Source organism: Monomorium pharaonis, chromosome 6 (genome assembly GCF_013373865.1).
Source record: "Monomorium pharaonis isolate MP-MQ-018 chromosome 6, ASM1337386v2, whole genome shotgun sequence".
Taxonomy (NCBI): domain Eukaryota; kingdom Metazoa; phylum Arthropoda; class Insecta; order Hymenoptera; family Formicidae; genus Monomorium; species Monomorium pharaonis.
In genome coordinates this window covers 20095855-20123009 of record NC_050472.1, presented here as the reverse complement: position 1 = coordinate 20123009, position 27155 = coordinate 20095855, and the positions used below count along the sequence as shown (strand labels likewise).

Genomic DNA, 27155 nt, shown 5'->3' with positions numbered 1-27155 from the left:
GAGACTACATTTGAATTATACACACAAGTATGCGTATCTAAAATTTCAAACTTAAAGTTATAAATTTCCGGAATGACTCGCAGCGTGAGACGAGAGATATTCAAGGCAGCCTCTGTCTTGCTTCCCGAGCGTTTTGAAATCTAGCGCGCGGTCCGCGTTCCGCCGTTCCTCTGGCGGGCGCGCGCGGCGCTCGCGCTCGGAACGCGACGCATGCGCTCAGTACCGCGCTGACGATGGTCGACCGTGGCGAGGTCGCGATGTCGCGTGTGCCAATTCTGGTGATCCTGGGTGCCACCGGATGCGGAAAGTCGCGGCTGGGCATCGAGCTGGCGCGCCGCTTCGCCGGGGAGATCGTCTCGGCTGACAGCATGCAGGTGAGCGTCGCGTCGCGTCTGCACCACGGCGCGGCGACACGGCGACGAGGTTAGGTTAGCCGCGAGGAGTGCGACTTTCAAATTTGTTTACCGTCCGCGACGAGACCCGATCGCGGGAGACGGAAGTAAGACGGGATCGCTTTCCCCACCCCCGTTCCGGGAAATATCGATTCGAACAATGCGCGCCGGATCGCACGGGTGAAACGGGGACGGGAGATATCCCTCAATTGAACGTAATCGCGTGCGAGACCGCGTGGCGGAGGTGCATTTTTGTAGGAACGAGCAGCGCGCGCGCGCGCGCGCGCGCGGTAATCGTGATGGAAAAAGGAACAACGTTGTTCCCGCGGGGGGTCTCGTGGATTGACGTCAATGAACGTGCAGTGTTCCGAGGAACTTTGATAACGTCGTTGCATCGTTGCGAAATTGTATTTTCGCTACCGTTTGTACAAATGAAGTCGTGGATCTGAACCGATTGACGGCATTTCCGCCGATAACGATAAAATCCTGCTCGCGCTTTCTCTAAAACATTATTTGTTTTTTTTGTTATCGAAATCGCGAAATGTTTACGCGCTCGAAAGCGAAAATCTGTCCACCCGTATAACGGCCTGGTCTACAATAACTGGTAAGAAGTAAGACTAGGGGTCAATCCAGCGTAAGAGAGCCGGTGTAAGGGCGTAAGCGAAACAAATCATTTTCATTTTGTCTTACTCCTACTCCTGCTTTTCTCTAACGCTCGGTCAGTCACAGCGCGGAAGGAAATTACCTAACTCTTACTTTTTATTCCATGCTTACTCCAGTTGTCCCGTAGACCAAGCCTAAAATTTGCCCGCGATGAGACGCTCCGGCCCAAAAGCGATTCAGCGTGCGAGAGAAAACAGCGCGCTTCTTCCTCGCGCTTTCTCTCTCTCTTTCTCCGTTGCGAATACAAATCGTGTCTTGACGTCAGTGACGGTGCTATGTAAAGCGATGACACAGCGATGATAAGGCGTTGCGTGTGAGAACGCTCCTAAGCAGTGTTTGCATTTCCCTAGGATGATTATAACGTCTATCAATCTCATAACGATGCCAGACGATATGTTGTTATTATTATCGCCGCCGTATACCCGGGTGTCATTGTTATCGCTCACGTCTACGATTCCATCAACACCAAATTTTTCTTTTTTTCTCTCCCTCCTTCTTTCCCCCTCTTTCTCTCCTCTCCCTTTCTGCGAGTCACCGGTCTACTCTACACACGCTAGTGGCCCATAAATTAGCCGGTTTAATTGTCGCGCACGTCGCAGACGCGTCCGGTAATCTAATCGCGCGGCGGCCTTGACACGAGGATCAGCTACGGTGCGATGATCGTGGCGTAATGCAAATCGAATTCCGTCCTTCCGCCGGCGAGCCCGGTGAAACCCGTTTACTTCCGGTCGAACGTACTTCCGGCGAATTAATATTTATCGTGACGCTTCTGTCGAAATGGTCAGAGGTCAGCCCTTCTCTCGTGCTCTTCTCGTTTCAAACAAATTCACTTTCTCTACTCTTTTTGTTTTTTGTTTTTTTTTTTCTGTTCAGGACTCCTCTTTCCATCGGGGAGTGTTAACATTCCTTCTTTGGTTCTCACGCTTGGCACCTAACCGTTTCAAAAGAGTTCCGAAGTCAGTTTCTTCCACTGAGACCGGGAGATCGCAGATAGAATTATTCATATGAGAATGCGCACGTGAGCGCGGAAACCGTTTCGAAGTTTATCATAATATACGAAAAGTTGAATCTTCGAAAAATCTCCGCTATTAACTTCAATTCTTAAATCCCGCGGTGATATCATTTTGAGATCATCGTCTATCCCGTCGCGGGAATCTCGGTCTCTACCCGCGGTATATATACGCGGAAGCTCCATTCCCCTTAGAGTCTAGCCGGCGGTTTATTTCGGTAGCTTTTTCACACGGGGCGTATCGGCGGCTCCAATTTCGTTTTCCGCTCGCGGCCACGCGTGACTTCACTCGCGTGCATAAATCACGTGCTCCCTGGCGGTCACGGCGCGACGCCCACGCACACGCACGTGCCGGAGAGAAGAAGAAGAAAAAAAAGAGAGATATCCGCGAATTTCCGTCTTCTTCCCCTATCCTCCCCCCCCCCCTCCTATTCCTCACGAATTCGCGCCGAACATCAAACGGCCCAGCCTCGCTCAGCGGGGACCGCGATCAGTACCGGGATTGTTCATCCTCGCCCGACAAGTGAATCCTCCAGGGACATATCTCGCAAGACCAGACGTCGCACGGAGGTGCTCTTACTCTTCGCTTAAGCCTGGGTTCGCCCGCGCCAGACAGTACATTTCTTCACTAGAAAGATATTCATTCGAGTTTCTGCTCGGGGGGAAAAAGTTGGACTGTTCCAAATTGATTGAAACATCCGCCTGATGTTAAAGGTCCGGCGTTGTTGGACCATTCAGCGAATAAAAGATTTAATTATAATCTCTGAGCTCAGCTCAGAAATATCAGCTGAACGGTCCAGAGCCATGCTGGTTGGGGAAGATTTTAAAACTTACTTAGATCAAAAGTATAATAAAAATAATCTAATTAGGTTTTTTCCTCGAGTCCTTTAAATTTTTGAAAAATCGAATTTCGTGGTCTCTTAAGCGTGGTTGTAAATAACATTTAAAGAAGAATCGATTCGTTTGATTAGCATATTAATATATTTATTTCTTTTTCGTGTATGACATGTTTAATAAATAAATATCCGAACGTCTCAAGAAATTCAATTGGCCAAAAACTAGCCAGACGGAAGTCAACTAGTCAGCGTCGTCGTTTAATAATATACAAAATTAATTTTTAAAATATTCAGCGTAGAATTTCAATACCATTAAGAAGGCGCGCCGAAATTCCGCTGGATCATTGCGAGGGAATCTTTTATGAGTATCCATTAAGGTGATTCGCTATATTTTTTTATGAACGAGTGAGAAACCGCAAAAGCTCTTCGCATTTCATAAGAATTTCACGAGATTTTTCTGGAGCTCATCTTACAATTTTATTATTCTGAAAACCATCAAAGAGTAAGGTGACAATATAAAATTGTGTGGCACGCGGGAAAGAGAAAACCCCGCAAGGTTTGCGACGTTAAACGAACGTCCTCGTTTAAAAATCACACATGGAAATAAATTATTCTTAAAGAGATAACACGTGTGGCCCGAGATATTCTAATTTAAATATAAAGTAGCAAGTCTCGGGACTAGGATTATGTGATAATCGCGTAACTAATTTTGTACCGCGGTCGTGTACAAGATTAATTACGAGCTATAATTACATATGGAAACACGTAATTATCTCTCATTTTGCGCACGAACGCTCTCGTTCCTTTTGGCAATGCCGATACACGCGATTTTTCTCTTACCACATAGACGTACGCACGTATGCGTTACACACGTCGATATGTAACTGCGAGTTATGTAGGCTACAACCGGCACACTTGATACACGGTTTGAGAAAGTGACCGTTTAGGCGTGACCTTTCATCAGAGAAACACGCCGGGGGAGTACGTTGGCGTCCGGGCGGCATGAAAGCGGCATGAAAGTATAATTAGTTTGTAATTCTGTGTAACGAAATGCGCGCGGCCGAGAGGGTAATCGCGCGCGATTACGAATTTAACGGCGGGGATCCGTCCCGCGCTCCGTCGTCCGTCGCTTCGACGGGAGGATCCGCGATCGCGGATGAAAACTCCGGGGCGCGCGTACGACGAGCACCGTATCGTGATATACAGAGGTCGTTTTCTCGCACGGCGCGCGAAATGCTCGGGGATTTTATTCCGGGCGCTCGACGAGGCGGGTAAGAATAACATCGGGCGTTAAAAAAGTAACGTAACATTCTCACGGATATCCCGCCGTTAATCCCCGCGATACGGCGGACAGCTCGAACGCCGCGATAGTTGAAATTCGCGTTGATGCTTTATCCGCGGCGCCGCGATCCGCGGAAGGCAAGCAGCGCACCTCGGTCCTTGAATTCAAAGTGGTATTCACCGTCTCCGGCGAACCGGCTGCGTGCCACGCATGGAAACTTTCGTTTTAATCATCCACGCGATTAGAGCAATAGAATTTGCCATTAGGATGTTAACTTTCATTATTGCACAAATCTGATTGCGAAAGATCCCCGTGTAATTATTAATTAGAAATGAGAGATTTACCTTTATCTTGCAATCTTCTCATTTATTTTATTCAAAGTATTTTAAATTAATGTTGTGTAAGTGAAATGTCCACAATTAGTGTACGTAATGACGTCTATCTGTTATATGTATTAATTATTTGAATACAGCAGCAGCGATAAAATTATTTTACATAAAATGAAAATTATAATATTGAAGAATATTTGCAATGTTATAATATTGCAAATTTGTACGTTTAATTAAAATTATATCTTAATTAAAATAAACAGCATTCTTATTATGGGGAAACACTGAATTGAAGACAAGTTCAAATTTCGGAAGAAATGGCAGCGCTTCTTTTTCGCGAAAATCGCCCTTGACAATAATTGCGTGCACGGAGATCTAATAATCAGCGCAATAGAATGCACTTCGATAGCCGCGACGGTATGCATTATGACGGACGAAAATCACGGTAAAACTCGCGAGCTATGGCTGGTTATGTAGCGGGGCTCCAACCGGTTTTAAATCCACGGCGACGCGATGACGCGAGATTTACGGGGCTCTTTCGTCGACGTGGGTGCCTTGGGATGCTCGCAGCCCCGTTGTTTTATTATACGGCGCTGGGCTGCAAGTGCAAGCCTTTATCAAGATGTCGAATGAAATCGTGTAACAATTACGAACGATTAATGAATGTATTTAGCTCTGTGGAACGCTGGAGTGATGTAATTGCCAATCAACATTAACATCATTTGACGTGTAATATTAAAGGATCGTGACCAGCTCACGATTTTTTTTTTTGCGCATTTTTTGTAGTTCCGCGCAAGGGTATTGATTTCAACTTTATTTACGATTGTACTGGAGAAGTGCATTAATTTAGAAGTGGCAGCTGTTCGAGATTGCATTCTAAAGTTGATTATTGATAATCCTGTTTCAAGTCTCGTTTGAAACTGTGCCAATCAAATCAGGTCAATTGTTTAAATGGATATACGCGGTAAATTTCTTTAGTTCCTTTTTCTAAAGATCCTTTTTATAAAGCTTTCCAATTCCAGTTTCTGAGGATGTTTCTCTTTATTTTATTAATTATGCATTATGTGCGTGATACGTTCAAGAATGTACCATTTGCCGTCGGTAAACTTCTTAGAGGTTTAAAAATACTAGGAATAATTATGAAACCTCCATTCACGTAAATCGTCAGCAAGAGAGCTAACTGGTAGTACGAATAGATTTTGCATGTTAATCTACTGATATCTCAGTTTACAAATTATGTTACAGCTGATTGTAAATTATCTTCAGTATCCAAAAATCCTGTGCGTACATAAATTATTCCAGATTTACGTGACAACGCGACAGTTTTATTTTTTCTGTTTATAATCTCAAAATTAATAAGTTTGAATATTTATCCGATAAAACATCTTAAATTATCCTGTTGTACAAACATTTTTTCACAAATCAAAAGGGAAAAAGTAACTTTATTTTTAGGTTGTTTAGGACTAGCAATGAGCTCATCTGATTAATCTTAGTTTTAATCACTAAAACTTTCTACAATTTATCGAAGTAATCAAGTATCGTTAATATTGATGTACTTAAGTATATATTTTTTACTTTAATTGTATTAATTGTGGTAACGTGAGTATAGAAGCGTAATCTAATAAATGCTGTTAATTTTGCGAATTATTATTATGTGTGTATGTATTATATATTTTTTTGCAATGCAATTCATGTGGCATTAATTCAAACTGTGTACGACTCATTGATGTGTCATCTCTTCTGTGATTAGGAATGCTGAGAATAATTTGTCATACTTCCGTGATTAAGTTGCTGCATTCGCTCTCGTTGCATTATGTAATTCCCCTTGGAATATGATGTTGAAATTTGTATGATTTGTGTAAGTACCCTTTGGCGCCAAGTGATATGATGTTTTATTTCTAGAATAAAGATAAGAAATCGAATCTTTATTCTAGAATAAAGATAAGAAATTTGATGTGTTAGTTTGAAATTTTCTTTACACACACAATATTATAATTAAATATTAAATATTACTTGAATATTGTATTGAACACTGTTACTTATTGTTATATTTTAAAACATCTTAAATAATGCAATCATAAAATTTTGATTGTATTAAAATTAAATCTCGAATTAAAATAAAATTTTTGAATATTAAATAAAATAATATTTATCTCTATTTTTATACTTTATTTTTATATTATCATCTATTCATTTATACTTTTGAGAATATTTTCCATTTTTTTAATAAAAAAAATTGTATATTAATAATTATTAAGAAAAATTAATTTAAAAATTTAAATTGTAAGAAATACAAATTGTCTTTCTTATTATTTCCATTATTATTTATGTTTGTTTAAAGAATTGTGTTCGCAGGAAAAATATATAACTACGTACATGTGCCATTATTTAATGAAATGATAACAAACGTGTCTAGCCGTATCTAGAAACAATATTTATGTAATGCGAAGTTTGTTCCATCAGATTTTGACGAGATTTTTGCCGGTCATGTACGTAGGCGAGCGTTAATGACAGAAATACACATTGGTTTCGCAGGTCGTCAACCTCAAACGTCAGACATTTTTCAAACTAAAACTGCTTCAATTCGTAAGTAATTCATCGGTCGCGCGAGCTACAAATTGAATCATGTCCGTAATAATTACACTGTGGCAGCAACTCAACATATTTACTCGTCTTAAAAAATTCCAATAAGGTATTTTACGATTTATAAAGTAATAGCATTATTTTATGATGTTTCTAAAGTGTGAAAATTATAGCAGCGAATGCTGGCACGTAATGAAATTGCCACGAGAGATCTGATCTTATCATTTAATTAATGTTAATACTCTAAAAAATTTATGCGCTCTTAGAACGTTTATTAAGCGATCAGATTCGAAAAGATATTAATCGTGAGAGATAACGAAATAAGATAAGACTGGTAAATTTATCCGATCAGTCGTTTCTTTCGTATATATCGATACACACGTCTTCGTATTAGCAGTCTCAATTAATTCTAATATATCTCTGAAGATATATTTTCATTTCCGATGATTAGCGCAAAAGAAGCGAATGTTCCATAAACATTGCTCGATTTAGCGTACTTGGGCTCGTACTTTTCCCGAATAGTGTAATTCCTACGGATATCAATGGTATATAAACAGTACTTGTAGCGTAAGAATGTTTCTTTGTAGATATGTTGTAGCAGGATTATACATGATAGTATTTGCGACGTGAATATCGTGCGTACGATTACTGGAACAAGATGCTGAAGCAGAAACGAGATCTCGATTTATTACCTTGAATTCTAACGTCGCGATAATTTCCGCGATCTACCGAGGAATCGTCGTCGTTGATTACTCATGAATGATATTTATTATAGTAAATTAATGATAAATGGTGGCACATACCTGATAATCGTTTTTCTTACGAATGTTTGCGTAATTTGTGTACCAAGGTTACTTCTCCAAGGTAGCAGGTGAAAGCCTAACGAATCAGTAGACTTTAGGAAGATTCCTTCCTCTTAGTATTTACGATCTTCGTGGAAATGTACAAGTCTAACCAGATTTATTTAAGGGTGAGTAAAAGGCGAATTCAAAGTAATTTGTTGTTAAACATTCCTGTTGTGCGGATAAATTTTTTTGTTAAACAGTAATAATTTTTGTGGCATAACGATTTTCAAAGATATAATGCGAATTGCGAGTAACCAGAAAAATCAATACGGAACAAGTGAATCAATTAGAAAATTTGAAAAAGGAAGAGAGAGAGAGAGAGAGCAAGTTTAATTTAAATTTATAAAGTCTTTTAAACTTAAAAATTGATCATTATGATAACTAATAACGGATTCAATTAGCGTTGAGATTTATATGCGTGTATATAATTTCATAACAAAATAAACATGTACACGTAAAAATGTATTTTATGTAATATTAAAATAACTTTACGTTTATTTATGTTTAATTATGATTGAGAAGACGTCAATATCTTGAAACTTAAAATTATTGATGTTATTACATATGTACAACTCTCTGTCGTACAACTTTCTCGAGCAATAAAATTATAATTTTTTAAAAATAAAATAATTATTAATTAAATCGAATTGAAAAAAAATATCTCACACTTTAATTTATTTCTTCAGGCGGGAACGAGTTTCATGGAAAAGATATGCATTTTGTTTCTTAAAGATGCGAGAGAGCAGGTTCATATCTTGTCTATTGAGCGTAACCTTTTCGATAACGAGACGTCGCGTTACCGGTTTTATTGGGAAAAAAAAAATCAAGGAGTTGCTCCGTGAATAGGACCATCGATAAATCGCTACGTTGTTCAACTTATAAAACTTAATTAATTCGATCAATTGGCGCGCAGTCGCCACGTATTTTTTCAGGTTGAAGAAACGGTCGAACGATCAGTATCCTTTTATCAATTTCTTTTTCAATTTATGTATTACGTACAGCAATCAGTTTTCTCCCGCGTATAATTAATATAGCTACGAGCGATTGATTATTATAAAATCGTTAAACAGAAGAATTACAAACAACGCGTCCAGTTTAACAGGATGAGAAACAAGGGGGTCAGACACTCGTTATCCTTCATACTTGTTCCTTAATTATTACTTCATCACCCGGCGATGCTGTTGCTCATCGTTGCGGTCGGTAATGTCAAAACTTGCGTAATACGCTATGATATATCGATTTAATTAATTCTTTGCTAAATGTCACTAAATTGTAGTTGAAGGAAGAGAGAAATTCTTCCCTAATTTTTATCAGAATCAGTTATTAATGTTAATCAGATCACTCTGGAGGATCATGTCGTCGATATTAAATATGTTAGACTAAAATTTGAATACTTCGCAATGAATAGCATACAGTACGAAACATGACAGAATCTAGGAGGCACGAGCGCATAAAAACCCATTACATCGCGTATAGTAATTACGAGCGACAACTGCGACTGGTTAAGTAGCAGCGCGAATAAAGGCTGCGGAGGAACAAGCCTCCCCCCCCTCTCGGGCTCTGCTGCACGTGCGTTCTTGCGGGCGCGCGGAGCATGTGCACGGGCGAGTTAGTGCATTAGCGTCGTAGTCTCCTACTAATTATCATAAATGCCAAGCGGACGCGGTGAGACACGCGGACCCGGGGATTTGCGCGGGGTCCAACACGTCGTGGTATTAACGCGGCCAGTCTTGCGGTTTTCTTAGGATGACGCGCGCACTCGTGCGGAGACGGCTATTCACGTCTCGCCTCTCGTAATTCTGTGTTAAGCTTATACTCGCGTGAAATCGAGGTACGACCGGTAATGACACCTCTCCCCGTGCCGATCTCGAGTGTTCCGTCTCCTTAATCCGTCTCGTTTGCAAGAGTGCTACCCCTTAAACACGGCTCGCCGCAATTTATTGCACACCCGCCGCTGCGACACGCCACGCGAGACACTCTTAGATAGAGATAACTAGAGAGATCCGAGAGGAAAGTGGTACGCTTTTAAGCTGGCTCGCGCCAGCTAAGACCGAAAGTTTATTGCTATTGTATGATCTTTCGTCGAGCGGTTGGTGTAGCTGCTTTCAGAATTATCTGTCAGCCGCCCCCGTTTATCGAAATTTATTGAAAGTATCTATTCGGTGAAAGTGTCTATTATACTTGGCGATTGGTGCGAGACTTACAATTGGTTTTACAAAGTGTGAAAAATTAAAATTAAATTTCGGTCTTGATTATAGTATCTTTGCTCTTACGTCGCACTTTCTCTTTAACTTCACTGCGCGCGCGCGCGCGACATCCTCTGTCTTTTATAAAATGTTTAAAAGATTGGCATTTTAATAAATTTTCTGAAATTTGAGATGCGTTCGCGACAACTGAAAAATAACACGTGAGGAACACGATTTTTAAAAAGACATTCGAATATTACTTAAATCACTTTTATCTTTATCACCGAGGATTACAAAAATTGCGGACGAAAAAGTATTTTAAAGACCGGGAGGGAAGAAAGACCGGAGGTAGTAGATCGGCATCTTTCGCCTACGCGGTCGATGATTTGCGCGTAATCACGCGTGACAACGAGGAGGGAAAGAGGGAGGACCGGTTTCTGAACTTGATAAGAGGATGACGTGAGAAACTCTTGAGTCGAGAACACGGCCGACGCTGTTTTGCGATGGCGGTCGAACGAAGACGGACGATCCGATCGAGAGATGAGAGCGCGGCAAGGAAAGAGAAGGCGACGGGGAGAGAAATGGAGAGAGAGAGAGAGAGAGAGAGAGACAGAGAGAGGTATGAAAGCAGAGAAAGAGAGAAAGAGGGAGAACGGTCCATCTCTTCGGGAGAGAGCGGAGACGAGATCGTTTGTATGCGCCATTTCGCTTCACCGGACCAGTTTTCGTACAGGTACCCCAAAGCGATACGGTCCTTTCGGAATACTTCAAGAGCCGGCATCTGCTTCCTACAAGTTCGGGCTTGTTCTCGTACCTTCAGATTAATCTACTTGAATGATACTTATCCTTAAGACCGCCAAATTGCATACTTTCGTAGCCTCAAAACCCACTGGTTACTCCGTAATCCAATTGCGAATCCCGCGTATGGTTGAATAATTAAATATAATTATATATTATTATTTATTTTTTTTATATTGATTATATATTGATTATTTAACTTAATAAGTATGTTTTTGTAATTTTTAAGCCTTAAATTATAAAGGAATTGATATAAATATTAATATCATAAAATTATTTTTTATTTTTATGCTTATTTTTCTTAAAAATAAAGCAAACTATCGCATCCTTTACAATATTTATATTTAATATCTTCCAAATTAACTGTTTGTAATTAATTAACATTTTATTAAATTTTTAACAAATTGTAAAAATAATTATTATAAATTTGTACTATTTAAAAAATAATTTTAATTTTTTAATATTTTATAAATACTATTTTTTACAATTTAAAAAGAATGATTGAATTAAAATTAATGGAAGAATTCATTAGTTAAATTGAATTATTTATCAAACGTCTGGATATCTCCGTGCTAAAATATTTATTATATTTTACAAAAAATATTAATTTTATATTTTCTACAAAAAAGTTGCGTAATGCTTGAACTTTGCAGATATTATTCAAGTATCTTATTTTATTTTACAATTTGTAAATAATTTAAAACTTGAATCTAATGTATTTGCAATATCGTATAATTCTTTTTAAATTCGCTAATCAAGCTTCAATCAAAGATTTCTATTTGCAAGGAATTCCTGTGCGACAAGAAAAATTGCTCAGGCGTGTGTCGCGCGTTTGCCTAATCATTGGCATTATTTAATTTTTTTTAAAGTCGCGGGTGCTCGTATAGTCACGGACTTACGATTCATTATTGCCGACATTCGCCCAACCTGAACTTCATTGACTTCGACTCAACGTCAGCGGCTCGATGGGCAGTAGCTGTCGTGAAAACTGAGCCGACAAAGAGAAATCTTGCATCTGTCCGAGGATTTTTACGGCACGATTCGAACGAACTTGGAGACCCTTAAGTGCACGCGGCCATTTGCATATGAACGCCGCTTAAGATTCCTTGGCTGCACTTTAGGAGAAAGAAGAAGGACTTTTCCTCCTTTTTCTTTCTATGTTTTATGCGAGACATTTTCGAATAATTATAGATAATTGTGTGAATAAATCGCTTACGGTCTATATGTACCGCGAATTTTATTCAAATTACTTTATTCATATTACCCGACTATGCCTGTGACTTATTCAGTAGCAATTCTAACATTTCTGAAAAAAACAAATCATTTTAATTCTAAATTTTTTATGTACCTGATACTCCTGGAGTTAATGTTATGCTTTGGTATCTCTCTCAATTAGACGTTTTTACAATAGATCTACGCGACTATTATAGATTTCTTATTCGTGCAAAAAACAACATTAGACGTGAATTTTTTACGTCTAGCTGTTGCTATCGAACACTTCATACGATCTGATTGCTGTAGTTTTTTCGCCATTAAAAGCAGACATCTTTCAGTATTTTTATTCGCTTCAAGAAACGTAATTATTTTTCTAACATTAGTTGAAGAAGTAATGATAAGAAAATGATAAGGAAATATGTTATCTCGCTGATAATCTAAGCGAGTTCGTTATGAAACGATTACAAATTGCTAGTTGCGACAAGAAATCGAATATGGTACGCCTTACCTGTATGCTAAAGTATTAATTTGAAATGTCGAAAATGTCTTTCGAAGTCAGATCGTCGATGAATATTAAAGAGGTGTTACTAACGTATATATTTAATACAATTGCCCAAGGCGAATTTGAAGTTTCCATTTGTCCACGTGCTTGCTTCAGGAAGTCAACGTATCGTGGCATTGACCGGTCTTCGCATCCTGCGAGGAGGTTTCGCGTGCCGTGCCGCACATGCTTATGCGATTTCGGACGGATTCGCCTAAGCGATTCTAGTGTCGCGACGACGGCAACGTTGCCGCTATACGCGACCTATCTGCCCTTTCTATCAATTAAATATTCAACATGGTAAAACCCACGTGATAACCTCCTCCCCGAATCATCTTGGCTAGAATTTTTCAAGTGTGCCACACTACCGATAAGATCCGATAGATCGTAGCCTGTTTTCTTTTGGAAAAAAACCCACTTCAGGAAACGACAAATTCGACTGTTCTGACATTGAGGAATGCTTGTATCATTAACGAAAATTTAACGATGTCGAATCCAGCAGTCAAATAGTTACTCGAATGAGGCAATTCTTATTTTTCTTTACTTTTCTTTTTATTAATAATGTACATAAGCTTCAAAAAATTATCGCACAAGCACGATGACGTTATTCAATTAATTCATTAACCTACTTGATTCATACCGCTCATTTTTCGATTCTTCACAGCTTCGATTTTCCCTTGGAAAGCTCGGTCGAAGTTTTCTCGGAGGCTCGGTCTCGAGGCTTGCATAACTTACACCCCGATCAGTAAATCTCGCATAATTGCCCTGCGATTTGCCCGCGACTTCGATAATTGCCGAGCGAGAGCCTCCTTGAGCCCGCGTTATCGATAAATCATGACGTGGGATACCCAGTTCGCGCACTTCCTCCCGCATCGAAGCACCGTTAGAAGCGCTCCGTTTATTCGATTGGCCGACGTGGTTTCCTCTGCCCCCTGGCTCCTTAGCCTCGGCGACCTTGAGTCTAGGAAACGTTCGCACACCGCCCTCTCTTCGGGTTCCGCTTCGTTCCTTCTCCCGTCTATTTCTGACGTCTCGAATTAGATCCGTCTAGAGCGCCCGCGACTTCCGCCAACGCCAACGTCGTGGAATGCCACTTACCTGCTGACGAACTGGTTACGAACAAGAACGAGAAAGACAAATGATGTCTCTCTGCTTCTTTAAATCTTGTCGTCGCCTACTCTACTTCGGCCTACTCTGCTATTGATTAATTCTTCTGCGGCTTCGACAGTATTCTTAATTAACGTAATAGCTCCGTGATTGAACTTGTGCGAAATTATAGAACCTGAACTTACGATCCTCGCAAGCTTCAATATTCGAGATGTCGATTTTTTTTTTAAATATCGAAACTTGTCTGTTTTGCACAACTTTATAGCGTGTCAATTTTCATCTTTAAAACCGTGAAAAAAATATAGAGAAAACTGCTTTTTAAAAGCGGTAAAAGCGGTAAAAGCCTTTAAAAATTAAAATACGGATTAATATACATACATTGTCTTAGATTTTTCAAAATGAGTACCCACGGAAGAAATTCTATCCGATGTTAATTTCAATAATGGAAAGCAGTATTCATCGTCTGGTTTCTACCATTGAACTTTGCTAATATCTTGTCCATGTATTATTTAAGATCTGTCACTTTCTTCTTCTCGCTGAGAGAACCTCGAATGTAAGAGAACTCCGTTTCCAGATGTATTAAAATAAAAGTAACAAGTTTGGCAAAAACGAACGGTGCTAATTCGTGTGCAAATTGCGGCGAACATATCTGTTTGAAATCATTTTCGAAATGGTATGCGAATTATGGTGCGACAAAATGTAGAGTAAGCGATTGGCATTTTCATTTGCAGCATATTCTTGATTACGTAATAAATAAACCGATTAGCAAATGATATTTTTCGACTGGACGAACTATTTCGAAATCTTTATTTGACAGGTCAAAAATTATTATCTTGATTTAATATTATTAAATTAATTTGGAACCTGTTATTAACTTAATTAGGAATTTCTATTTAAAAGAGGAGAAAGAAGAAGAAATATTCTCGAAAATTTCTCCACCATAGATAATTAAGTTTATTCTGGCTTGCATATTATGCTTTTATTTCTTCATACATTTACATTATTTAATCTTTTTATTTTTTCAAGATATCAAGTAAAAATCAACACATAACTGGCGTGCAGTTCGTTTTAACTTATTTCTATTGATAAATTAATTGTTTGTGTGAATTGTGAGTTATTATTTGAAAATCTTTGCCCCGATTGTTTGTCGACACATCAACACTCGACTCTTCAATCTACTATAGACATAAAACAATTCGTTTGACAAGTGCCTGATGAATGAAAGTTAATGAAGATTGCGAACGTAGCCATTCAAGATATCTCGGACGTACGCTAAAACCTTGGAAACCTGTTTCATCTGGCGCATCGCGCATCTAACGGATTGCCAGGCACGTTGATCGCTATTCTTAAGAGATTTCATTTCCATTCGATGATTCGTTGACTCAATTGCTTTTCGATTTCACGCCTATAAAAAATTTAGTTGGTATTTTACCAGGTTGATCGATATCTACACGACAACCGTGCGTTAATTTAACCATAAAAGTTGTGAATTTCCCTACGCGCGCGATAATGATAGTTATTGGTCTCCGGAGCGATTTAAATTGCCTTGGTACAATTGCCACTTGCAGCTTTAAATTTCAAATAGCTTACGTCATTGACAAGATAATGTTGATACGCACGTACAGTTGTCTCCCTTGGATCACAAAACGATAGATACAATCGGCCGATAATTGTACAGATTTCTAAACGTTAAGAACCGATGTAATCGACTCAATCAATAATTTGAATAAACGGAAAAAAAGAACGTCGTCGGCGTCATTTAGTCAGGTAATTTAGGGGAACCAACGGAATATTGGTTGTGTGCGAGGGTTGATTGCGAGATAGAACCTGTTATATAGCACGTGTCTGACTTTATTTCTACTTCGAGCGTTACACGAATTCTACAGCTGTTCCCTCCATTCGCCATTAAATAAGCGAATCACGAAGTACCGGTGGAACCTCGTTTGGTAACCGTGCGATTAACGAAGTAGAAAAGTGATTGAAGACATTATTGAATGTCCAGGCACGTATTTCATACGTACCTGGGCTCTTCTTGAATTAAGGAAGGCGGATATACATCAATGCCAAAGCACTGATACACATCTTCGCGGAAATGTAGGAATGTCGGTGAGAAAGAATCCACTAATTGTTTATCAATTGTGTTAGCAAATGCCGAAGTCGCATAGGCGATGGATACGCCTTCGAAATTTTGTTAATTTATTTTCATCATTTTTATTAATTCATTTCTTTGTCTTTGCTCTTAATTTTTAGGATGTCGAATGCCTCTATATTTTTTTTAATTCTAAAATTTTACTTTTATTTTCTCTTTATTTGCCTGCGCGCGCGCGCGCATACACACAGAGTTTAAAACGTGTTTATTATTAGCTAGTGGTGTATTAGTTTTTGAATTAGCTATAATTAAATCCTTCGTTGAGTCGTCGTTAATTAATAATCGATTTCACTAGCACTTCTAAACCTCTAAAATCTTCCGGTTTTTGCGTTCGACACTTTCAAAGAGACTTAATGAGTTTGAAGTAGCAGCTGTTCAATCGATAGCCGGTTACTGTCTCCGAGAATTTCGCTAATATTTTGCACGCTATACTCCTTTTTGACGTTTTATTGCTATGGAAACGATGTACTTTCTGATCGAAGCTCATTCATGCTGGTGAGCGAAGTGGAACGAAGGTTAGACACTTGTCTCTCAATCTTTGTTGGCTGCATGGTTGAAGTGCGTTTCAACACCGTGACACGATATAAATTTAGCGCGTATCACAATAAAAGGAAGGCTTGTTTAACATAATAAATTTGTTGTAAAATTTACGTTGTAGTTTTACATAAAACGTTTTCTTTAATTTGATGCGTGTAATGTATTACTGTAAGAAAGCGCGTAGAATATGACATTAATTCAAGATTATTGATAGAAAAAAATCAGTTTCTTTTAAGGATGAATCTAAATATTATTGATGAGTAGAAAAAAAATGTAGGATATTAAATAATGAGATTAAAAAATAGGAAAGTGTTATAATCTTTATCCAAGAAAACGGATTATATCTAAAGTATGAGATTTATTGTCAAAACTTATATAAAATTTAAAGATTCTTATCACAGAAAAATGAAGAGAAGAATTTATAAGAATTTATTTTTACTTTATTTTAAAACAAGGAAGTTTAAAACATTTATTAAATTTATAATAAACATAATCTTTTAGTGTTTTAACGTGACTAATTATAAAACCCCGTAAAAACTTTAGATTTAATAAAAATATAAAAAATTTATATAATATATATATAATATATAAATTTATATATATAAATTTCATGCAACTTTAAATTGTGTTCATATACGTTACCATTTTGAGTAACTATCATTAAAGATCTAGTTTTTTTCACGCTTTATACTTCTTTCACTTTATTGTCGAGAAGCATATTACTTTCCTTTGCGTGAGGACCATCTTGAATCATCCCTCATGACCTCGGACTTACATGTATATCTGTTCCTACATCACTTATAAATGTCTACTTATAAATTCGCTTGTAAATGCAAATTGAAAAAAACGTTCGACTGAAAAAATCCCGACAGCAATTCTTGAATTTGGATTATAGAATTTATTACTGATAATTACTTTTTTATTATCTTTGTAACTGTGCATTTAATTACACTGCTTTAGCGGAAAGGTGTAATACGCGCTGTGTGAAAAAATCTTTCCGCTTCTGTTTTTTTTTATCCTTTCTAAAAAAGGGCATGGCATCGATACTCGCATCTCTCGAAGTATTGTTGTCGCTTTTCCGCGATGCCGATTAAACGTGTGTGAAGTTAGCATCTCAAAGTTTAGCATCTCATAAAAATACTGCAGAATTACTTGCCTCCAGCATAGTTCTACAGTTCTTGATAGGTATCAACAATAGTTTGGTTGAATTATCTATTTTAATTAAAATTTTATAAATGAGATGCTAACTTCCAAAATCACATAATACCATCTCACCGTCTTTCGAATATACGACCACAGAGAAGACTAAATCTATAGAGTCCTATCATTTAGAGACGTTCTATCAATAGTTCTGATGATTAAATTAATGAAAAAATAATTTTTTGTTACAAAACATACGTATATATGCGTTAACGTCTGCGCACGTGGAATTGGTGTAACTGGCATTTCAGATAGACAAAATTAATTAATTTAAAAATTTTAAAAGTATTTTTCAACAACTATCTAGATGGGAAACTTATATTTATAGGTCTAGACATGAGATACTGGTTGAATATTGATAGTTCTGTTTTTTTTAACGTAGTTTCCATATAGATACGGACGCGTACAATAGTTTTTACAAAAGTTATGGTGTTATAATTAATAAAAACATTTTTTAAAAAATTATTTTGCCCGGAAAACTTGAATTTTGAAGGCTGGACGTGAAGAGCTAATTGAATATCATCAGATTTATTTATTTTAACGTAATTCTCATATAGTTCGGGACGCGTACAATATGTTTCTATAAAGTTCAGCTGATATAATTAATTAAAACATTTTTTAAACAATTATTTTGCTTGAAAAACTTGAATTTCTAAGGCTACACGTCAAGTGCTAATGGAATATCGACAGATCTATTTATTTTAACGTAATTCTCATATAGTTCGGGACGCGTACAATATGTTTCTATAAAGTTCAGGTGATATAATTAATTAGAACATTTTTTAAACAATTATTTTGCCCGAAAAACTTGAATTTCTAAGGCTACACGTCAAGTGCTAATCGAATATCGACAGATCTATTTATTTTAACGTAATTCTCATATAGTTCGGGACGCGTACAATATGTTTCTATAAAGTTCAGGTGATATAATTAATTAGAACATTTTTTAAACAATTATTTTGCCCGAAAAACTTGAATTTTTAAGGCTACACGTCAAGTGCTCATCGAATATCGACAGGTCTATTTATTCTAACGTAATTCTCATATAGTTTGGGACGCGTACAACATGTTTCTATAAAGTTCGGGCGTTATAATTAATTATAACATTTTTTAAACAATTATTTTGCCCGAAAAACTTGAATTTTTAAGGCTACACGTCAAGTGCTCATCGAATATCGACAGATCTATTTATTTTAACGTAATTCTCATATAGTTTGGGACGCGTACAACATGTTTCTATAAAGTTTGGGCGTTATAATTAATTATAACATTTTTTAAACAATTATTTTGCCCGAAAAACTTGAATTTTTAAGGCTACACGTCAAGTGCTCATCGAATATCGACAGATCTATTTATTTTAACGTAATTCTCATATAGTTTGGGACGCGTACAACAGGTTTCTATAAAGTTCGGGCGTTATAATTAATTATAACATTTTTTAAACAATTATTTTGCCTGAAAAACTTGAATTTTTAAGGCTACACGTCAAGTGCTCATCGAATATCGACAGATCTATTTATTTTAACGTAATTCTCATATAGTGTGGGACGCGTACAACATGTTTCTATAAAGTTTGGGTGTTATAATTAATTAAAACATTTTTTAAACAATTATTTTGCCCGAAAAACTTGAATTTTTAAGGCTACACGTCAAGTGCTCATCGAATATCGACAGATCTGTTTATTTTAACATAATTCTCGTATAGTTCGGGACGCGTACAATATGTTTCTATAAAGTTTAGGTGATATAATTAATTAAAACATTTTTTAAACAATTATTTTGCCCGAAAAACTTGAATTTTTAAGGCTACACGTCAAGTGCTCATCGAATATCGACAGATCTATTTATTTTAACGTAATTCTCATATAGTTTGGGACGCGTACAACATGTTTCTATAAAGTTTGGGCGTTATAATTAATTATAACATTTTTTAAACAATTATTTTGCCCGAAAAACTTGAATTTTTAAGGCTACACGTCAAGTGCTCATCGAATATCGACAGATCTATTTATTTTAACGTAATTCTCATATAGTTTGGGACGCGTACAACAGGTTTCTATAAAGTTCGGGCGTTATAATTAATTATAACATTTTTTAAACAATTATTTTGCCCGAAAAACTTGAATTTTTAAGGCTACACGTCAAGTGCTCATTGAATATCGACAGATCTATTTATTTTAACGTAATTCTCATATAGTTTGGGACGCGTACAACATGTTTCTATAAAGTTCGGGCGTTATAATTAATTATAACATTTTTTAAACAATTATTTTGCCTGAAAAATTTGAATTTTTAAGGCTACACGTCAAGTGCTCATCGAATATCGACAGATCTATTTATTTTAACGTAATTCTCATATAGTGTGGGACGCGTACAACATGTTTCTATAAAGTTTGGGTGTTATAATTAATTAAAACATTTTTTAAACAATTATTTTGCCCGAAAAACTTGAATTTTTAAGGCTACACGTCAAGTGCTCATCGAATATCGACAGGTCTATTTATTCTAACGTAATTCTCATATAGTTTGGGACGCGTACAACATGTTTCTATAAAGTTTGGGCGTTATAATTAATTATAACATTTTTTAAACAATTATTTTGCCCGAAAAACTTGAATTTTTAAGGCTACACGTCAAGTGCTCATCGAATATCGACAGATCTATTTATTTTAACGTAATTCTCATATAGTTTGGGACGCGTACAACAGGTTTCTATAAAGTTCGGGCGTTATAATTAATTATAACATTTTTTAAACAATTATTTTGCCCGAAAAACTTGAATTTTTAAGGCTACACGTCAAGTGCTAATTGAATATCGACAGATCTATTTATTTTAACGTAATTCTCATATAGTTCGGGACGCGTACAATATGTTTCTATAAAGTTCAGGTGATATAATTAATTAGAACATTTTTTAAACAATTATTTTGCCCGAAAAACTTGAATTTTTAAGGCTACACGTCAAGTGCTCATCGAATATCGACAGGTCTATTTATTCTAACGTAATTCTCATATAGTTTGGGACGCGTACAACATGTTTCTATAAAGTTCGAGCGTTATAATTAATTATAACATTTTTTAAACAATTATTTTGCCCGAAAAACTTGAATTTTTAAGGCTACACGTCAAGTGCTCATCGAATATCGACAGATCTATTTATTTTAACGTAATTCTCATATAGTTTGGGACGCGTACAACATGTTTCTATAAAGTTTGGGCGTTATAATTAATTATAACATTTTTTAAACAATTATTTTGCCCGAAAAACTTGAATTTTTAAGGCTACACGTCAAGTGCTCATCGAATATCGACAGATCTATTTATTTTAACGTAATTCTCATATAGTTTGGGACGCGTACAACAGGTTTCTATAAAGTTCGGGCGTTATAATTAATTATAACATTTTTTAAACAATTATTTTGCCCGAAAAACTTGAATTTTTAAGGCTACACGTCAAGTGCTCATTGAATATCGACAGATCTATTTATTTTAACGTAATTCTCATATAGTTTGGGACGCGTACAACATGTTTCTATAAAGTTCGGGCGTTATAATTAATTATAACATTTTTTAAACAATTATTTTGACCAAAAAACTTGAATTTCTAAGGCTACACGTCAAGTGCTAATCGAATATCGACAGATCTATTTATTTTAACACAATTTTCATATAGTTCGGGACGCGTACAATATGTTTCTATAAAGTTCAGGTGATATAATTAATGAGAACATTTTTTAAACAATTATTTTGCCCGAAAAACTTGAATTTCTAAGGCTGGACGTCAAGTGCTAATCGAATATCGACAGATCTATTTATTTTAACGTAATTCTCATATAGTTCGGGACGCGTACAATATGTTTCTATAGAGTTCAGGTGTTATAATTAATTTAAACATTTTTTAAACAATTATTTTGACCAAAAAACTTGAATTTCTAAGGCTACACGTCAAGTGCTAATCGAATATCGATAGATCTATTTATTTTAACACAATTTTCATATAGTTCGGGACGCGTGCAATATGTTTCTATAAAGTTCAGGTGATATAATTAATGAGAACATTTTTTAAACAATTATTTTGACCCAAAAACTTGAATTTCTAAGGCTGGACGTCAAGTGCTAATCGAATATCGACAGATCTATTTATTTTAACGTAATTCTCATATAGTTCGGGACGCGTACAATATGTTTCTATAGAGTTCAGGTGTTATAATTAATTTAAACATTTTTTAAACAATTATTTTGACCAAAAAACTTGAATTTCTAAGGCTACACGTCAAGTGCTAATCGAATATCGATAGATCTATTTATTTTAACACAATTTTCATATAGTTCGGGACGCGTGCAATATGTTTCTATAAAGTTCAGGTGATATAATTAATGAGAACATTTTTTAAACAATTATTTTGACCCAAAAACTTGAATTTCTAAGGCTGGACGTCAAGTGCTAATCGAATATCGACAGATCTATTTATTTTAACGTAATTCTCATATAGTTCGGGACGCGTACAATATGTTTCTATAGAGTTCAGGTGTTATAATTAATTTAAACATTTTTTAAACAATTATTTTGCCCGAAAAACTTGAATTTCTAAGGCTACACGTCAAGTGCTAATCGAATATCGACGGATCTATTTATTTTAACGTAATTCTCATATAGTTCGGGACGCGTGCAATATGTTTCTATAGAGTTCAGGTGTTATAATTAATTAAAACATTTTTTAAACAATTATTTTTTTCGGAAAACTTGAATTTTGAAGGCTAGACGTGAAGTGTTAATCAAATATCGACAGATTTATTTATTTTAACGCAGTTTTCATATAGTTCTGGACGTGAACAGTAATTTTCTAAAGAGTTACGGTGATATAATTAATTAAAACATTTTTTAAAATATTATTTTGCCCGATAAACTTGAATTTTGGGGGCTAAAGGTGAGATGTTGTTTAAATATCGACAGTTCTATTTATTTCAACGCAATTCTCATATAGTTTCGGATGCGTACAATAAGTTTCTAAGAAGTTCCGGTAATATAATTAATTAAAACATTTTTTAAACAATTATTTTACCCGAAAAACTTGAATTTTGAAAGCTGGACGTGAAGTGCTTATTGAATATCGACAGATTTATTTATTTTTACGCAGTTTTCATATAGTTTCGGACGCGTATAATAATTTTCTAAAGAGTTCGCCAGAAAGTGAAAGTTTTGAAAATTGATTGAAAATTAACAGGTAACCTTACATATAATATATTATAATTTTTAATTTATTTAAAGGGGATTAAGTATGGAGTGAAAGTATGTAAGTGTGATATTAAGAAACATGAAAATATAATATAATTACTAATTTGTGTTTAGAGAGAGAGAGAGAGGGGCGTAGGGTGGAGAGTGGGAGAGCGTGAGAGATAAAGACGAGGATTAAATAAGAAAGTAAAATGTAAGAGTAATATTGAACAATATGAAAATAATATAATTAATATCATTAATAATATAATTAGTAATTTAGAGAGGGGGAGAAGGAGCGTGAGATAGAGAAGGGCATTAAATATGATAAAGTGTCTGAGAGTAATATTACAGAAGAAAAAAAAGTGCAATGTTCAATATAAAAATGCTAAGTGGCGCGCGCGAAGCGCGCGCATTGTTGTGTTCTAGTTACTTATAAAGAATTGCATCTAGTTAAATTTATTATATTAAAAGATTTTTAATTTAATTCGCGTTGGAGAAGAACCTCAATTGCATGATTATATACTGTTGTTTTAAATATTAAAGGATCAAATTTAACTAACTTCTTTAGTTTAATAATAAGTTTTGTCATTTTTATATTCTATGTGTGTGAAATTTTTCATTTTAATACAAAACATGTGGTTAAAACAACTATATCTAATCAATCCATTTATATCAGTTAGTTTCAGAGTAAGCAATATATTCGTAAAATATGGTCATCATATTATCGCGCTGATAAGAAATTGCATTTAATGGTTTTCTCATTACACTCTGGTGGAGTTTTTATAGACGAAAGATTCGAGCAATTTGATTTCGCTGTGAACCTTCGCGATATTCAAATTGAACACGATTTCGAGCTGGCGACTTTGCCGGCACCTGTGTTATTCGTCGCGTTTATCCCTGACCGCAAACCAACACAAGCAACGCAATTAACGAAATCATTCGCTATCGCATTATTTCTATTCATTCATTATTTATCAGCCGTTACTTATTTCTTTCGCGGCTGTCCCGCCGCGCCAAGTCGGTCCCTCGTTATTTCACTTTTAATTACTGCGATTCTCTTTCGGCCCGCAGGTGTACAAAGGCCTGGACATCGTTACCGCGAAGGTGACCCCGGCGGAAAGAAAGGCGGCGCCGCATCACATGCTGGACATCGTGGATCCGCTGACCAACTTCTCCGTAATCGACTTCAGGGACATGGCCCTACCGATCGTAATCGTCACGTCTTGTTCTCCTTTCCCGCGCTAACGGAGACGGCCGACGTTTAACGTGACAGTTCATAATTACGTGGCAATAAAGACGATCTCTCAAGAGCTATTACATCTTTTTACAAACTAGCGTAGAATTTCATAATTTAACGATAATAATGATTACCGTAGCAAGTTACGCGTATAAATAATACGACTTTTAACACTTTGTTTTCGCATTACGTCCTAAATTTGATCTAATCAAGCAAGAATTGCTTTACATTAGGCTGATAATGTGTCTCTGAAAATTAAGAAAATTCATAAATCGAAGCTATCGCGAGTAGATAAAATCTTCAAGTGGATGAGTCAACTTTCTCAGGGCGTGTGTTAATGAAAAACGCACAAAGAAGCTTAATGAATCACAGATGTTGAAAATGATATCTTTTTTGTCTTCCGTTTCTCTTTCTCTGGTCAACGCGAGACGCTTATGTTGTGTGTTGAGATTTATAATTACACCTGGCTGGATCTTTCGCGTGCGGTGAAACGATCGTGCGACGGGTTTACAGCTCGGCTCGCGAAATCGTAAAATAAAGATCTTGGACGAAGCCAATCGGAACGCCCCTGATCCTCGCGAAGACCTTGATACGATCATTAGCCATGGTCTCTCGCACGGATCGCTCGGTCCCGTTCCCCGTCTACGCTCTAGTCTGACTGTTCCTTTTCCTATCGGTATAGATAGACAACCTGCTGGCCAGAAGAAAACTGCCGATCGTCGTCGGTGGTACGAACTATTACATAGAATCACTGCTATGGGAGATCCTTATAAATGATCCGACGGAACCGCCGGTGCAAGTCGATTCAGGCGCGACCAATCCGAGCGCGTCGATCGAGAACAGATCGGACGATCGATATAATGTACAAGTTGATCGACTGAATGACGGTGACGATGACGATGACGAGACGGCGCCGAAGAAGTTGAAATTCGACGGCAGCAACGAGGAGCTACACCGAAGATTGATGGAGATCGATCCGGAGATGGCGTGCAAATTACATCCCAACAACAGGCGGAAAATCATAAGGTAAGGATTCAAATTTGCGATCGTTGATTTAGAATTGCCGATTGCTCTGTTTAGATGGCGCGAATACGCATCAATTCGGAATAAATTACGTACTGTCGCGAACGTGACGCATCTAATTACATTAGGTGATAATTAAATTGTAACCGCGCTACATCGGATGCGAGAAATTATGCATTTTGTTACATTTACATTCTGCAAACAACTCTGAAAGCCTCGTCATTCTTTTCAAAAGACTAGTCCTCCATCTTGAATTTAAAACTAAATATTCAAATATTTACAATAAAAATTTTCCACGGGATGAACATCGATAACATTAAAATGAAATTATTTACGTTTGCATCATGTATTTTTTAAACTATAAACGTTTACCATAACGTGTAACATAAATGTAATTCCACTCGGTATCTGCGATAGCGAACAGTTAATTACGATTGGTTCTTTATTGAAATGTACCTAGTGGCACAAATTTCGTCAATGTTATTTGATATCCGGCAGTCGTAATGTCACTTGTCGCATTATATTTAATATGAAAAGAAACGGACATTAATCAAGTGGTCGGTATCCCCGGCATGTAATAAGTGTTAATTCGTTGAATTCATTAGCATTTTCCACTCGCTTGTCGTGCAAATAAGTCTCAAGGTGACGATCGTAAAGTCTCGAAAACGTTCGGTACTTATGAAATCCTACTTCCTCACCGCGACTGATAAAATATTGACCTACTTTTGATATCGCTCACATCGTCAGCCACACATCCTTTTGCTTGTTAGTATTACGGCAATATAAATTGAATCGATTATTTTGCAACGAGAGGATTATTTTGAAATTTGAAAGAAAAATTTTTTTAAGAATAAGAAGAAGTTTTTGCAAATGTTATAAGAATTTACTAAACTATTTACAAAAAATTTTTTTAAAAATTAATTATTGATTTCGAACAAAACTCGATTTCGTTTTTAACCGCGAATATGATAAATTTTGAAGACTGTCGAATTTTCTTTTCATCGAATATATGATGAATCGGTAAAATTTTACCAGAGACGTTCAGATGCTACAATCCGTGATATTATGTAATTCTGTTCGATAATGAATTGATAAAAATTCGGAGAGTTTCTAAAAGATAACGAAGAGTTAACAGCTGAATCGACCTTGCGTTTATGGTTGCCTCGGCTAATATTTGAGTCTTCCCTTACTAATTAGTAAGCGCTTTCTACTCAAGAACTTTACAAGCTGCTTTACAAGTGCTTGTAATTCGTCCGACGTTATCCAAATGAAGTTCAAAGAGTGGGAACATTAAATAGTATTCCGTCCTACTTTTTAGTGATATTTCTGTATCGAATCGGCTCGGAGTAGACCGGATTGGATAAAGCGGCCTTGATATATATAAGCAGAGAGCTGTGAACCGGCTAATGCTACGCGCTATTGTTCTTTTAATTGAATAATTAATTAGATAGCTGACATAAGTCGCCTGCAATGATGTTGCAGGCAACTTGAATCCTACTATTCGCGAGCACCGTATGCGAATTTACATTAATATGTTAATAATGTTTGACGATTTCGTAGTATTTAAAAGCATTTTTATTTGTCTTGTAGACCTTTTCTTAAAGATCAATATATTAAATTTAAAAGAACATTCCGAACATCCGAATATTATAAATAGGTTATAAATAGATTTAAATTAATTTTTTTGTATTGATTTCAGTTTCTTAAAAAGTTTTAAAAAAGTAACCAATACAAAGATATCCAATCACCTGTAGAAAAAAAGTATTAAATAATAAAAATAATTTTGTCTAAATAGATATTTTACGAACTTACATCTTTAGTTATCAGTGTACTGTTTTGAATATGATAAATTTTCTGATTTTGATTAATTGATTAATCAATCAACCTACTTTAATAGAATAATTTTTTATCATTTAACTCTCTCTCTCTCTACTTTTTTTTCTTAAACGTTTTATTTATTCCGTTATGCCATCATCAGATAATGTTAATCGTAGAAATGGAGCGG

General features: G+C 36.3%; 1 protein-coding gene across 1 annotated transcript in view; it reads left to right on the top strand.

Annotated features, from left to right (window-relative positions):
- Positions 1-233: 233 nt before the first annotated feature.
- Positions 234-27155, top strand: part of LOC105833570 (tRNA dimethylallyltransferase) — an 81299-nt gene continuing 54377 nt past the window's right edge. Inside the window, exons 1-3 of the mRNA XM_012675406.3 lie at positions 234-374; positions 23962-24099; positions 24810-25153. Coding sequence (XP_012530860.2) covers positions 234-374; positions 23962-24099; positions 24810-25153 — 623 coding nt within the window. The remainder of the gene's footprint in view (positions 375-23961; positions 24100-24809; positions 25154-27155) is intronic.